Here is a 14688-nt window from a genome sequence, read left to right on the forward strand (position 1 = left end):
CAGAATTAAGAAAACTTTGTTTGGTACAGATCCCTGCAAAAATCACACCATAATCATTTTAATTTTTTTCAATGAAAAGTATGTATCATACCCTCTTATATCACAATTGCAATATTAGTCCAAATAAATGCAATTAGATATTTTTATATATCTTTTGATGTTGGAGAAATTGTACAATAGTGGCTCTGTCATTCTACACATCACCATTGTAAATAATTAATTTTAGTCTGTCCAACTAAGTAACATATATATTAAAACTGTAAGACTGTATCAGCACCTACCATGTATATAATGTTGCTGCTGTCCGTCTGTTCCCTCCAGACTGTCTCGACAGGGGAAGGCGAATGTGGAGAGGTCCAGGGAGGCCACAGAGCCAAGGCCGGAGCCCCCAAAGCCCCCTCGACCCAGGATAAACAGACAAACTGGTCCAAGGAAAACCTCTCACCATCAGATCAGAAGTCAACTGCCGATTCGAACTCCATCTCCTCCTGCATCATCCCCATTAACGTCACAGGTAAGACAAAGAAGACAAAAAGGAAATTTAAGAAAGAGCAAGGTTGGCCCTAGTGAGGATCAATCAGGGACTTTGTTATTGTGAGACAACAGTGCTAACAAGTGACCAAACAGCAACTGTTCCCAAATCAGGAATCAAACCCAGACTGCCTGCATGAAAACCAGGAATCTAATTGAATATATTAAACTTTAGCTTTCTTTTATGGCTTATGGCTTCTGTGTTGTTATTGCAGGAGTTGGGTTTGACAGGGAAGCAAGTGCTCGTTGCTCTCTAGTCCATTCCCAGTCGGTTCTTCAGAGGAGAAGGAAGCTGAGGAGGAGGAAGACTATCACAGGAATACCCAAAAGAGTACAACAGGACATGGGTATGTTATAGAGCACACCTGGAAAATTTAGGGTGATAATACTGTACGGGACTTAATCTTGTAGGTTTGGCAAATTGCTATTGGTTTTATTCATATTTTTCCAATTTAATTGCTTAAATCTGGGAATGAGGTGACCTTGCTAATACAGCCATGAGTTCATGAGGGCAAGCTAAATGAGCAGCAACAATCACGTGCAAACAAAAATACTAGGCAGTCCATTAAAACTGCTACCCAAACTGTACCTACTTATGAGCTACTTCCTGGTTCAACTTTGACTAATTTACCTGTAGTTGTGCATGCATGCAGTTTCATAATGCAATTGTCATGTACATTTCAGTTTTTGTTTTTGCATCCAAATAATGTGGTTTTAAGAAAATGGCTCAACTTGATTTGTTTACAATCTGATCATGAATATGGGAGGTCCTGATTCTCAGCAATAAAGCTAGTGTGTAAAATGTCACCATTACCTGTAAGACTGACACTCTACATGCTCTGTCTCTTTGCTTTCAGACTCAGATGAATCACCCGTAGCAAGAGAGCGCACAGTGATTGTCCATGCCAACCCGCACCAACTCTCTCTCTGTCAGGAAGACCTCTTAATCAGTGGTCGCCTCCATCACACTCGTGACTCTGGCTGCCAGACAGATGATTTCCTTATAGCATGTAAGTGTCTGAGAATGGACAAGTATATTTGGTTCTTTATTCTGGCTCCCAAATTTGTGCTACAGCCTAATACCTAGTTCACACTACACAACCTTAGCCCTGGTCTTCCATTCGGCAACAGCTTTTGGAGCTCCCCAACAAAAGCCTCAGTTCAGAGGCAAATCCGCGTTGGCTCGGCACTCGCACATCGGTGCTCGAGCGCTATGTGTGAACTGTACAAGGACCAGGCTCGCTGATGCGTCGCAGACACATTCCGGATATCTAGCATGCTAAATATCTGGACCTGACAGCGAGTCTGTGGAGGTCCGGACGAGTCACTTTAAAGTCTCTTTAACTGCGACGATTAACGTCTTTTGTTCCCTCATGGCTGGGTTGTTCAGCTCTGGATTGCCGGTTATGTGATTGGCCACCGCAGTGTGACGTTGGTTTGCGTTTCTCAAAAAGGTGGTTCTGTTTCTACTTTTCCCCCTGCGGCCGCCACAGCCTCAGCCTCAGCCTCAGCCCAAACACACTACCCCCATTCAAAATGAATAGAAACATTTGCATTTTTGCCTGATCTCGTGTGAATGCAGCCTCAGGCCTATGTGAACACTTGCAGCAACAACAACATTAACAAGCATGACTACGCCCGTGTCACTCACTTCACGTGTGTTTTCGTGACAAAACGTAGTTTGGAGACCTCATCTGGGATTCCTCCCGGTGAAAGATCTTATAGTGTGTGTGACCCCCTGTCCCCAGTCAGTCATGTAGTGTGAAAACCAATATGACTTAAAGACTCCCTATTAAAAGACAGCAAGTTGTGTAGTGCGAACAGTACAGCGATCTGACAACTTTGAAAGTTGTGTAGAGTGAACTTGGCTTAAGGCGAGGAATTTGCTTAAGTCATTCCTGTTAAGAATTAAATTACAAAATGTTTGACTTTGCAGTTATGGCTGTGATGATGATGATGATGATGATGTCAGCTCAGATAGCTACCATTGCTACATTTGAACAGGATTACATCTGAAGGCTGCCAATAATATCAACATCAAACTAGAATTCAAATTACCATACTATATATTAAGTGTGGAACGGTTTGTGTATTTGACCCGAACCGTTCGGTTCAGGACGTTCGGTTCGGTCCGCGACATCCTTACGGTTCGCCGTTATACCCAAACAGCTGTTTATGTTTACCACTCGCACACACGGAACAGAAACTCTGGAGCGTGAGTTTTACCCGGAAAGTTTGGGCAGCGCACCAGGAATGTTAGCAGCGCTGTAGCGCCCAGTAGTTCATGATAGTCAAGCTAAACTGACAACGATCTGTGTCAGACTGTACGCCGACACTGTTATATGTGGACACTTGAAACATTAAATTAGGACGGCATCACCCGAATGTGTTGATTAGCGGAGCGAAAAACAAAAGCAGCCTGGACGGAGAGTCCGTTCCCCCGCAGAGTGTTTATCGCTGCATATACGACCACACTCCATCGTAAACAATACAGAATTAAAGCATATGGTCAAAGTACGTGAGCCTTCACGTGAGATTTTTAGTCTGTTGTGCCTGCCCTGTATAAACTAGCATAAGCAGCAGTTGAGGATTTACCAACAGCCTTAAGATGAAACATTACATTTACATTACAGACATTTATGATTTTATTTTTTTAATGTCAGTATTTGAGTGCCATTAACTGTTATAGTAAGAATTATGACCAATGAGCCACTGTTGAATGAGTGGGAGATAAAAAGCTATAAGTTTTTTAGCATAGTTCTGGTTGAGTTTATGCTTCAATGTATAGCCTTAGTTTATAATTTCATCATATTTATACGAAAATAACAAAGCTGCATTTTTTGTTTGTGCTAATTTCTGTAGACCTCTTCTTTCAATTAACATTTGACAATAAAGAAGTGTTTATGTTCTTTATGTAAGCCATACTTTTGTTAAGGCAAACATTTGTTAACTTATTTTTGCCAAATAAATGAAAAGCATGTTGAAATCAGAAATTGACCTCCTTGCTGTAACATAAATGTACCGAACCGAACCCAAAACCGTGATATGAACCAAACCGTGAGTTTTGTGAACCGTTCCATCCCTACTATATATGGTAACTTGGTATAGCCCATGTGGTCGACATCCAAGACATTAAGAAATGTGTCCCTCTCTCTGTTTTGTCTTTCCCTCTTTAGGTACAGCTGCTCCCTCCAGAAGGCGCATCAGAGCCCAACGTGGCCATCAGGGAATCCCTGCCTCTCTCTCCCATTCAACAGGCAACATTTCTTCCCTGGGTGACCAGTCAGATTCCACATACACCAGTGCTGCTGCCCACGGTGGACGCTTGCGCTCTCGTAGCCTTCCTCGAGAGGGTGGACGTCTGATGGACAGTGATGACGATGACGATGACAATTATGATGATGATGATGACGAAGATGAGGACTTGTCACCATACGAAGCGGAGGACTTTATTCCACCTGGCCCTAGTCCAAGAATGAAGATGATGATGATGAAGGATGAAGAAGAGAGCACAGATGACCAGGCTGCTCCTGAGCCACTGCAACTTGGAAGTCTAAAAAGGTTGCAGCGATCTGGTGAGAGAGACCGAGGGGGTGGAGGAGGAGGGAGCCCAGAGCACAGCTGGATGGAGAGGGGCCGTTCTCGCTTGCCCCGCAAGGCTGATATGGGCAGCTGTGAGATCTCATCGAGTTCAGATACTTTCAGCAGCCCTATTCACTCAGTGTCTAACACAGGAGTCCTAGGCAGCCATGTGGACCACAAGGAGGACCACCAGTCCTCGAGCGGGAACTGGAGTGGTTCCAGCTCCACCTGCCCTTCGCAGACATCTGAAACCATCCCCCCGCCTTCTTCTCCACCACTGACAGGCTCATCCCACTGCGACTCAGAGCTGTCACTCAACACTGTGCCCAATGCCATTGATGAGGGATTCTCTCTGGATGCCTCATACCACTCGGACCTCAGACCTCAGGGCCAGGGCCACAGGTCAAGCTCGTTCACATCCTCAGCCACAGACCAGCTGGACGATGCAGGAGTCAGTACAGCCAGTGAGGGGGAGTGGACATACCCTCCAGATCAAGACCAGACTGATCCGGACCAAGACCTTGACCATTCCCAAAATCTGAGCCGGAGCCATGGATTAGCGCAGGAGTACAGCTCCACACACAGTCTACAAGACCAAACCTGTTTCGGTGACAACAAGACCAGCAACACTGAAAAAGATTCTGGCTCTCATTACTCATCTGATACAGAGAGTTTCTACTCCTCTTCTGTGCATTTTGGGGAGTGTAATCAGAGTTACAGAGGATACATGTATAACTATGCAGACCCAGGGCCTGACTGTGGCCAATCCAACACTGTGGCAGCACCACTATCCCATGGAGTTTACCCCCAGCCCTCAGCTAACTTCAGAGCAGGTACTATGACCCTGGGGAGAACCTGTCGTCCGCTGAGGAAACCAAAAGTCAAACCTCCACCACCCAAACGGACCTCCTCGCTGAAGGACACCTGTAGTGGTGTTGATGTTGGAACGGACACACAGGCAGATCAGGATCAACCAAAGACGGTTAGTGAACAAGAGCTTACCTTGTCTTCCACAGATATGAAGCTGGAACTGGAGCTAGAGATTGGAGGTGCTCCAGAACCATTACAGACATCCTGTCTAGTGGCAGAACCTTTGGGAACTTGGGGAAGGGGACTGGGTGAAACTGTGGATATAGTAGAGCCCATGTCCTTCAGCTCTGCAGATACACACTCATTTAAGGATGAAGGTGCGGTGCAATCTGACTATGCAGACCTGTGGCTTCACAACAGTGAGCTGAAGTCCAACAATGGTGAGTACACATCCATGTCCAACTCAAGCACAGCCACAGGCACTACTGTCATGGAGTGTATCAAGTCACCAGACAGCTCTTCCTCCTCCACAGAAACCCAAACCCAGGCACTTGCTCAGGCTTCAGAGACTAGGGCAACTAGTCCGCCTCTCCCACCTGAAGACTTCAAACTTGGGTCACCTGAGAAGCTGGCTGGCCTTGCCTCCCCATCAAGTGGTTATTCCAGCCAATCAGAGACTCCAACGTCAACCTTGCCCTCATCTTCGGCAGCGTTCTTCCCAGGACCACTGTCTCCCTCAACTGGCAAGAGAAAGCCCAAAGTGCCCGAGAGGAAGTCTTCTCTCTCTTCCCTGCAGCACTTCCCCAGAGATGGAGCTTCCATTTCCTCTGGCTATAAGAGAGACCCAGACTTCCCACCTCCACCTTCTCAACTTGATCTCAATGTTCTTCATGGTGGTTATGTCAGACACACGCTATCTCACCGAACGCATCACATGCACACGCTCCACCACAGCAAACACAGAGTTGCAAGTGTTTTAGCCACTGGAACAAAGTTGATGGCTCCTGAGGCATCAAATACCAACCCACCATCAAGTTCAAACTCTGCTCTAACAATTCCCAGCTGCAATCTATTGGTGATAACTCCATCAGCTCTTCGTTCAGTGAAGCTTCATTCTATTAGCCAATCTAAACATAGAGCTACCACTGTTGACCAGGAAACAGCAAGTGGAGCAGAGACTGCAACAAGACCCAAATGTCCTCCTAGTGGTTCTACTCTGGCTCCACCACCTATTAACACAAGGCCTCTCCCTCCTCGCAGACCACCTCCCAGACCCCCAGTTCATGACATCTCCTCCCCTGAACACTTGCAACCACCTTTCCCTGGCCGCCACCCTGATGGACCTCCATCCTATGAAAGCCTGCTACTCAGACAGGACCGCTACGGACCTGGAACCTTCTGGGCTATGACAGCCTTTAGAACCCGGATGGACCCAACATCAGAACTCTCCGAGGACAGCTCACCCCTGCATCGGCCCGTGCCACGTGCCCCCCACCCTTCGCCTGTGGATCTACACACACATATCCACTCGCACACAGAATTCAGAGGGCTCACGCACTCAGCTCATGCACACCCTGAGTTTAGGGTTTTGGGGGAGCGCTCGTTCTCCCAGGATGATGATGATGATGAAGACGATGAGGAGGAAGAGGAAGAGCAGGTGAAAGAGCCACCGAGGGCTGCATGTTCCAGAGGAGGCATGCGATCGACCCACCTTCCACCCCCAGCGTATGAATTTGCCGGGTTATCCCACTCAGACTCAGGGCCCTGGGCTAGTCCAGTCAAAGTGCCTGGTACCACAATGGAGACATCGCATCCTTACCTAATCAGCGATGCAAGGAGAGGAGGACATGAAGAGCAGGAAGAAGAGGAGGAAGTGACATCAGGTGCTACCAGAAGTGCCCATCAGCAGCAGCCACATGAGAGCAAAGATGACTCCACCACTCCTGACACTGAGGATTACTTCAGTAAAGGTAAGCTAAATTCTTCTGATGGAAGGAGTACTCTTTTATAAAGATTACAGCAATTTTACAGACTACCACTTAAGGGCTGTGGGAGGTGGGTCGCCCACCTCTGAGTAGAGGACGTTAGATCTGTTTTATATAAAATTCATGACATATTTAAGTCCCAACCGGGCGACACTAGCATCAGGATTGGCCTTGCAAGGTTCAGGGTTGATTTAAAACAGTACATGGCGTTTTTTGAGCCATTTCCAACCAATGAAATGCAGATTTTTATAAATGTGGATCGAAATGTCAATAATAACACCAACATTGCTGTGTTTCATCAAAGGGCAGTCATATAATTTAGTTTACAGCTCACATTTAAGTGTGCAGTACCTCTTTAATCATGTAGTAACCTTTACAGGTTCATAAACAGGTTTAAAGGATGGTTACTTCACCAATTGTATACTAAATGATCAGACAACCAGATGACATGTGATAGGTATGTCTTGGACTACAGATTCCACACCCAGTGATAATTCACTCTCCCCTCTGATGGATGACGCCAAAGTGGATGATGACATCATTCTCACATCACCCAACAAGACCCGTACAACGGAGGACCTGTTTGCCATGATACACAGGTGCTGTAAATTTTGTATTGGTGGTCAATCTATTTGATTCTCTGTCTACAGTGTACTGCATCTATTTGTCAGATTTTAGTGGTGATCCAGCTACTTCATAGTCTTTTTTTTATGTGTTTGTCATTTTCTCCATCCCTGTATATATTCATCCACTGTTTAAATCTTAATTAGGATTGTCCTGTTATTTCCTCATTCAGATCCAAGAGAAAGGTCCTGGGCCGTAAAGATTCAGGAGACTTAAACGCGAAGTCTCGTCTCTGCCCTGCAGTACCAGTGACCCCTGTCACCACCGTCATTATCCCGCCAGCCCCTCCTCTCAACATCCCAGCCACCTTAGCCACTGCTGCCGGGTCACAACGAGCCCCTGTGCCAATCTACCGCAGCGCCAAGAAATCCAGCACGTCCAACGAGGAGTTTAAACTCCTGTTGCTGAAGAAAGGTAGCAGGTCTGATTCCAGCTACCGCATGTCAGCCACAGAGATTCTGAAGAGCCCTATCACCCCGAAAAGCCCAGGGGACCCCCTTCAGGAAGGGGCCATTAGACAGGCTGAGGAGCTACACTTTACACTCCAAGAGCCACACCTTTCTGGTCTGGACCCAATCCAGATACCAGGCCTTTTTCCCAGAGGTCTGAACTCTGAGAGTTTCACCCCCAAAACCCTGCCTATGTCAGCTGCATCTCGACAGGGACGTTCTCGGATCCCCCCTGTAGCCAACAGCAGTCGCTACAGTACACGCAGCCGCCTCTACACGGCCCCCATGCAAGCCATTTCCGAAGGGGAGACAGAGAACTCAGATGGGAGCCCCCATGATGACAGATCATCCTAAAACCACCTGATGAGAGATGTCCTCTATTCTTAGCTCTGTCCTACATTTGAAATTGCCCCTTCTACTTTTCTAATCTTGGATAGGTGTGTCATCAAGGCCAACAGCGTAATTCCTCCGACACACAAAATCTGACTGTTGCTGAAATGCACCCAGTTTTGGATCTACTATTCTATTTAAGGGTGTCAGACAGAGTGTTGTGAGATACTGAATCATAAAGGGATGAAAACTTTGAGGATATACCTAAATATTGTACTATCAAAAGAATAGCTCCCTTGTAGTTAAAAGAGCCAGACTTGAGACCTATTTTGATTGAACTGTCTTTTTAAAAAAAATAATTTTAAAAACAGTCCCAAATGTTTGGTAAATTATAAGAAAAGAAGTTTTGTGGAGTATGGACAAAGTGTGTGTGCATGAACGAGCACATGCAACACCCACTGATATTTCTACTTCTTGTGTTTTGAATGGCGTGGGTGTGCGTGTGTCGCTGAGGAACTGCTTTCATAATAAAATTTAAAATTCTTATGAAATTTAATATTCTTTCAACTATTGGTGCCCAAAGCATTGGCCAGACTTCCCAGAGTCCATCCTCAATATTCCTGCCAATAAGCAAGGGTTGTCTCCTTGTGGAAGTTACTAACAACACAGCACCAACTTATCTATTATATTTCCATCTGCAGACCTGGCATAGAGAGTATATCACACAGAGCCAATCATATATTTCTTCACATTAATTATATCCAAAAAGATAACATGATGCATGTATTTTTGTAAAATTGCGCCTCAGAACATGATGATAAAGTTTCACCATGTTGCATGACCCTCTATGGAAACATCCCCTGGATCCTGGTTTCTGTCGACATTTTTGTGGTTCCTTTGTATTATAATAATAATTAATCTTTCACTGTGAAAGGTTTTAGTGACATTTGTATTACATTGCCAGTGATCTAAATTGATTTGTCTTGGATTTGAGTGTCTAACAAGAAGGAGCAAGGGCTTGCGCCTAGATGGGGCCCATTTGTCAAAGATACAGGCTAATTTTGGACAATCGCACAGTGGCCTTTCTCTACTAGAGGTGGTTGTAAGCAGGGCATTTATAAGTCCCTGCACATATACATGGACCTGCGCCATGTTCCACCAGAATTCAATCACATACTTACTTAATCCCAACCTTGAAATCTAGTATGTTTAGACTGATTAAAGCTTTCCCAGCTGCTGGCCAGTCTTGCTGTGCTGACTTGAAGTGAAAAAGGTGCATTTCAAAGCAGTTTCAAAGATATTTTGAGTGCAGAGACGGTGAAAATGCTTTAGATGGTCCTCAATCGGTTTGACTAGAGGTTAATTTGGAATGCTTTCCAAGAACCAACCTCGCTTTTGCACTTCATGATTCTTCAAGAATATTCCTTGAAAAGAAAATATATCTTATAAATGAAATTGCATATGTATATTTGTACTGAATATAAAAAGTCATATCTATATAAAACAACAAGCAGAAATTTTATAGGGAATCAACCTGAGTGTAGCATAGAAGAACAGGTCTCACTGACAACATCACACATGAATCTTAACAATATACACTGTTCTCCTCTCCTTGTTGCCTCTCCTTCATTTGCACTGACCCAGTAGCATTAGACAGGTGAAAAAGCTCAACCCAGTGGCTGGTGTACACCATTTTGTCTTATCCTCCAAACTTCATATCACAATATCTGAAAGAGAGGAGACAAGAGGAGGAAAGGACTAGCACATACCACCAATATTTAACAGCAAGCAATGCATTCATTGCATTGCTGCAGCCTTTTCTATCCAACACCAGGGCTAGAGTATAACATCTTTCTCATCCTTCCAATAAATGTTACACATGTAGAGCATCCAGTGTGTTACAGAAGCAGACTATCATCAGTGGAAAGTTTGAACTCTCACCTGCCTATCACAGCAAACACAACACACGTACTTCTTACATTCAGAGACCGTACTTCAGTAGAAACCATTCACTGTATTCTGTGAATACCTCAGCAAGCATATTACTGTTTTATTGTAAATGCTACAGATAGATAGATAGATAGATAGATAGATAGATAGATAGATAGATAGATAGATAGATAGATAGACAGATAGATAGATAGATAGATAGATAGATAGATAGATAGATGGCAAAACCACAACTGTTTGATACTCAGCGAATCTGAATTGCAGAACTGACACTGTGTAAGATGGAGAGGGTAAAAAGCTGTGAAATGACTATTAGAATTTTACATTCATCATACCCGTATTGCTGAAGCGCACTTGTTCCTGTTCATTGTTTTATTTGTTGTGTTTTCTATCGCATGCAATAAGTAAAGAAAAAAAAAGAAGAAGAAAAGAAAAGGACACCACCATATCATTATTTTTATCTGAGGGATGTCTCCATACCACGAGAAAAGATTTTGTATTTTCCGTTCAAATGTTCAAGTTCAATAGTGTGTTCTATAGATGTACAAACTGTCTGGCTAATTCTGTTCTGTATAGTCGTGATCACAAACAGGGGTTTATCTTGTACTGTATATCTACTCACTGGACAATCATACGTATAAGAGACTGTAAAGAAAATAATGATATAGAATCTGTCGGGATGGAGAATCTGAACACTTCTGGTGCTGGGTCCTAGTCTTGTTGGAGCTGTGGAAGTTGGGAGTGAGAGAAATATCTTCCAGGACAAACTGCTGATTCAGTTTTAAAGTGCATATCTGGACAAGTCGCTTTGGATACAAAATGTATAAATAAAAAAACATAGAAATGGGAAAAAATATATCCATTCATAGACCCAAAAACTTTTTTGATCTGATCAGAAAGTCATTGTCTTTAATTTTGACTCATTGCTGAATCTTTTGATCCCCACAAAACATTATTACTGAATAATTAAAAGAAATGAATCAGTAAAGTTGATACAGTATTACATGAAAAATGCAATGTGACAAAACTAAACTCAAAAGTATTTGACAATTTGTTTAGTGTGATTTTTCCGTACTGTACCTGGCACTGATGCTATGGAGGTATTTCAAGACTGTTTCCTTTATTTGTAAAAGCAGTGGATAGATGATTGACTGACACAATTGGAAAGACAAACTGTGAGGTTGCCATGCAGACTCTCGTTAACATTCATTTAGCCGTCTCAATCCTCAGTCCTCAATAGCTTGGGAACAAAACAAAAATCTATAACTTTTATAGATTCTTTGTCCCAACTTGTTTTCAAATGTCTGCACACAATTTTACGCTAAAGGGAAGTGTGACAACAACCACTGGGTAATTTCTCTCAAAGTGTACAGTATGGAATAACACTAAACAGACTTTAAAATATGTGACAGAGAACTGAAAAAATGCAGACGTTGAAGACACAGTGTAACTATCTATTTAAAAGAGGCTCCATGTTTAAAACTAGCTAGGACTTAACAGATTTGAATCACTTTTGTATTTTTGTATAAACCTGTAAATAAGTTTTTAAAGAAAAAAATGTTTCAAATTCTTTCTTTTGTAAAATAAATCAATAAAATAATAAAAAGAAAAAAGTTTTTTTTTTTCAAAGTTTACATGATTATTTCCAAGCCTTTGTATATTTTGGAGCTGTGCAACACCTTCAGTCTTGTATTTATTTTTGGGGGAGGGCGGGGGGTTACAACATTGTGAAAATACCATTATTCTATATCTAATTCATTTTAACAGCTCATCAGGCTGCTTAGTAACTGTGCATAGAAAAAAAGCCAATAAATGTGATTGCGTTGAAACGGAAGGCCTTTTGTGTGACACTTTATTTCCTCCCCATCAGAACAAAGTGCACTGAGAGAATCTCACCACTAGATGACAGTGTTTTAATGTTGTCCAGTTTCAGTCTCAACTACAGGATTTCTCCTTGAACTGGAGCTATTGGTCACATTCAGTCTACAAACTAAGGATCCAAAATGTGACTAAATACAAACCAGATTCACTCTGATTGAATTGACAAATACTGCCAACAGAACCCCCTGTTTCTCGTAAAGTTATTACTTTATTCTCGTAATATTACGACTTTTTTTTTTCTTGAAATAGTATGACTTTATTCTCATTAAATTACAACTTTTTTTCTCGTAATATTATGACTTTATTCTCGAAATCTCAGATTTTTCCTCCCTCAATATGGCCCTAATACTCCTGTCGTATACTTGAGACTTGGCTCACTAAAAACTAAAAATGAGAGGAAACAAACAAAACTTAAGTTTTGAGATTTAAAAAAAAAAAGTATTTGGCAGGCTTTGAATAATTAATTAGCATTAAATTGACTTAAAGGGGTCAGCAATATTGTGGATTTTTTTAAAAATGAGTGGAAATGAATAACTGTTTTTTGTTTACATTTTCAATTTGATTCATCAAATGTTGTCGGTCTAATGTACGACACCATATTAAGGAAAAAAAATAAATCTGAGATTTCGTGAATAAAGTCATAATATTACGAGAATAAAGTCAGAAGTTTACGAGAAAAAAAAGTCGTAATATTATAAAAATAAAGTCAGAAGTTTATAAAGTAGTAATTTTACCTGTTATTTTCTTTTTTCTCGTAATATTACGACTTTTTTTCTCATAAAGTTATGACTTTATTCTCGTTATATTATGACTTTATTCTGTAAATCTCAGATGTTTTCTCCCTCAATGTGGCCCTAATACTCCGTAGTACATTTGCACTGTGGCCCTCACTGCATTAGACTTAATACCTAGACTATAAACTGTGTTACCTTCATCACAATGATCAAATGCTTTTTATTTTTTTGCCTAATATGGCTCTTTGATAGTAAAGATTGCTGACCCCTGGAGTAGGGACATGAGAGACTTGCTTTGACAAGGAGACTTAACTAGCCTTGGTAGTTTGAAAAAGAAAAAGCTTAACTCAAGGTCCATTTAGTTTTTCCCGGAGCTTTCAACTACGTCTTGCGGTCTTCCTCCGCTCACTGAAGTTTCACGCTTATGATTATGTGAAGAAAACTAAGCTTGTTGACAATTGAGCAAACTACGCCCAGTTGAATTAAACTCCTGAAAAAGCTAGTAAATAGACCATAAATTAAGATTAACATTATTTATTTTATTTTTTCAGTAAAATTTAAATTTTCAAAGAAATAATGACTTTTAAACACCTTTGCTTGCTTGTCGCTGAGTTCTCAGGCTGTCATGGTAACGGTAACCATGGGCAGCCGTCTCCTAGGCTACGAGTTAGCCTAACTGACCAACTAGCTAGCTAACTCGCTAACTAACAAGCTAATGTCCATGTTTAAGGGCTTGTTGTTGTGTGTGAATTAAACTTACTCTGGTAGAAGCTTAAAACTTGGGGATGAGGACCGATGTCTTTGAAACCGCTCACCGCTCTCCATTTTTTACGTGAACACGCCGAAACATGACGCTAGCAGTTAGCATGGATGGCCGTTAGCCTTGAACTCCAGGTGCCCCCCGTAACTAGCTCGACTGTCACATCAACTAATGACAGAAGTTCCTAGTTCCTCAATAGTGGAATAGTGGAAAATTGTATCCATCATTCTCTTTTAAGACATCGTCTTTTTATCCATTACCCTATTAAACACCATCCTTTTAGCCATTATTCTTTTACTTCAATCTATCTACCTATTTATATTTATTTTACTTTATTTAATCTTATTCTTTTTAATCTTTCCTTAATTTGATTTGCACCCTGACTGACAGCCAGCCCCACCACCCCCCACACTGTACACAGTCACATGCTATTGATCTTGCCCAGTTATGTTGGCTTTTAAAAAAAAAAAAATCTTTATTTGTTTGTTTATTGGTTTGTTGGTTTATTTATTTATTTTAATTTTTTTATTTCTTTAATTTATTTTTCTCTCCATTTTGTTTTATCCATATTTAATTTTATTTTATTTTGCTATGAGGAAAAGGAAGGGAAGAAAAAGAAAAAGAGGAAATATATATCTATATATCTCTCTCTATATATAGATATATATATATATGGAAAAATAAAAAAACAAGAAAAGAAAAGAAAAAAAAACCTCCCCAACTGGCCGGGGCCATGCGGCCTCAGCACCAACTGGGCTCCTACTCCATCTCCTCTCTCCTCCCTCCAGTGATTGCCTATGGATAGAAAAGGGCATAAGCCCTGAGCTATCAAACCAGGCTCACAAATTTACGATCTACGATCCATAATAGTCAGCAGATTGTCAAAAATATCTCAATTTTATGAGACAGTCATCAAAATTCTACCACACCAGCAGTGGCGCAAAGTAACTAAGTACATTCACTCATGTCCTGAACTTAAGTACAATTTTGATGTTCTTGTAACGTTACTTGAGTACTTCCTTTTTTTGCTACTTTATACTTCAAACATTACT

The 14688-nt window shown here is 41.8% G+C and overlaps 1 protein-coding gene and 1 long non-coding RNA gene across 13 annotated transcripts in view; one reads left to right on the plus strand and one right to left on the minus strand.

Annotated features, from left to right (window-relative positions):
- nhsb (Nance-Horan syndrome b (congenital cataracts and dental anomalies)) overlaps positions 1–12787 on the plus strand; it is a 73398-nt gene extending 60611 nt beyond the window's left edge. For 4 of the 8 annotated variants that reach the window (XM_074619408.1, XM_074619433.1, XM_074619427.1 and 1 more), the window contains 6 exons: positions 322–514; positions 747–878; positions 1389–1541; positions 3708–6893; positions 7366–7507; positions 7705–12786. In XM_074619408.1, the coding sequence (XP_074475509.1) occupies positions 322–514; positions 747–878; positions 1389–1541; positions 3708–6893; positions 7366–7507; positions 7705–8335 (4437 nt within the window). In that variant the 3' untranslated portion in view covers positions 8336–12786. Of the gene's footprint in view, positions 1–321; positions 515–746; positions 879–1388; positions 1542–3707; positions 6894–7365; positions 7508–7704 lie in introns of all 8 variants that reach the window. The other 4 variants (XM_074619442.1, XM_074619418.1, XM_074619469.1 and 1 more) reach the window with 4 other exon arrangements.
- The window catches only part of LOC141758283 (uncharacterized), a 55980-nt gene extending 42076 nt beyond the window's left edge, over positions 1–13904 (minus strand). For 2 of the 5 annotated variants that reach the window (XR_012591857.1, XR_012591856.1), the window contains exons 1-3: positions 13637–13897; positions 9952–10038; positions 282–488 (exon numbers count right to left, since the gene is read on the minus strand). This is a non-coding gene — a long non-coding RNA (uncharacterized LOC141758283). Of the gene's footprint in view, positions 1–281; positions 489–9951; positions 10039–13636 lie in introns of all 5 variants that reach the window. The other 3 variants (XR_012591853.1, XR_012591855.1, XR_012591854.1) reach the window with 3 other exon arrangements.
- Between the last annotated feature and the right edge of the window lie 784 nt (positions 13905–14688).

This window comes from Sebastes fasciatus, chromosome 2, assembly GCF_043250625.1.
Source record: "Sebastes fasciatus isolate fSebFas1 chromosome 2, fSebFas1.pri, whole genome shotgun sequence".
NCBI classification, from domain to species: domain Eukaryota; kingdom Metazoa; phylum Chordata; class Actinopteri; order Perciformes; family Sebastidae; genus Sebastes; species Sebastes fasciatus.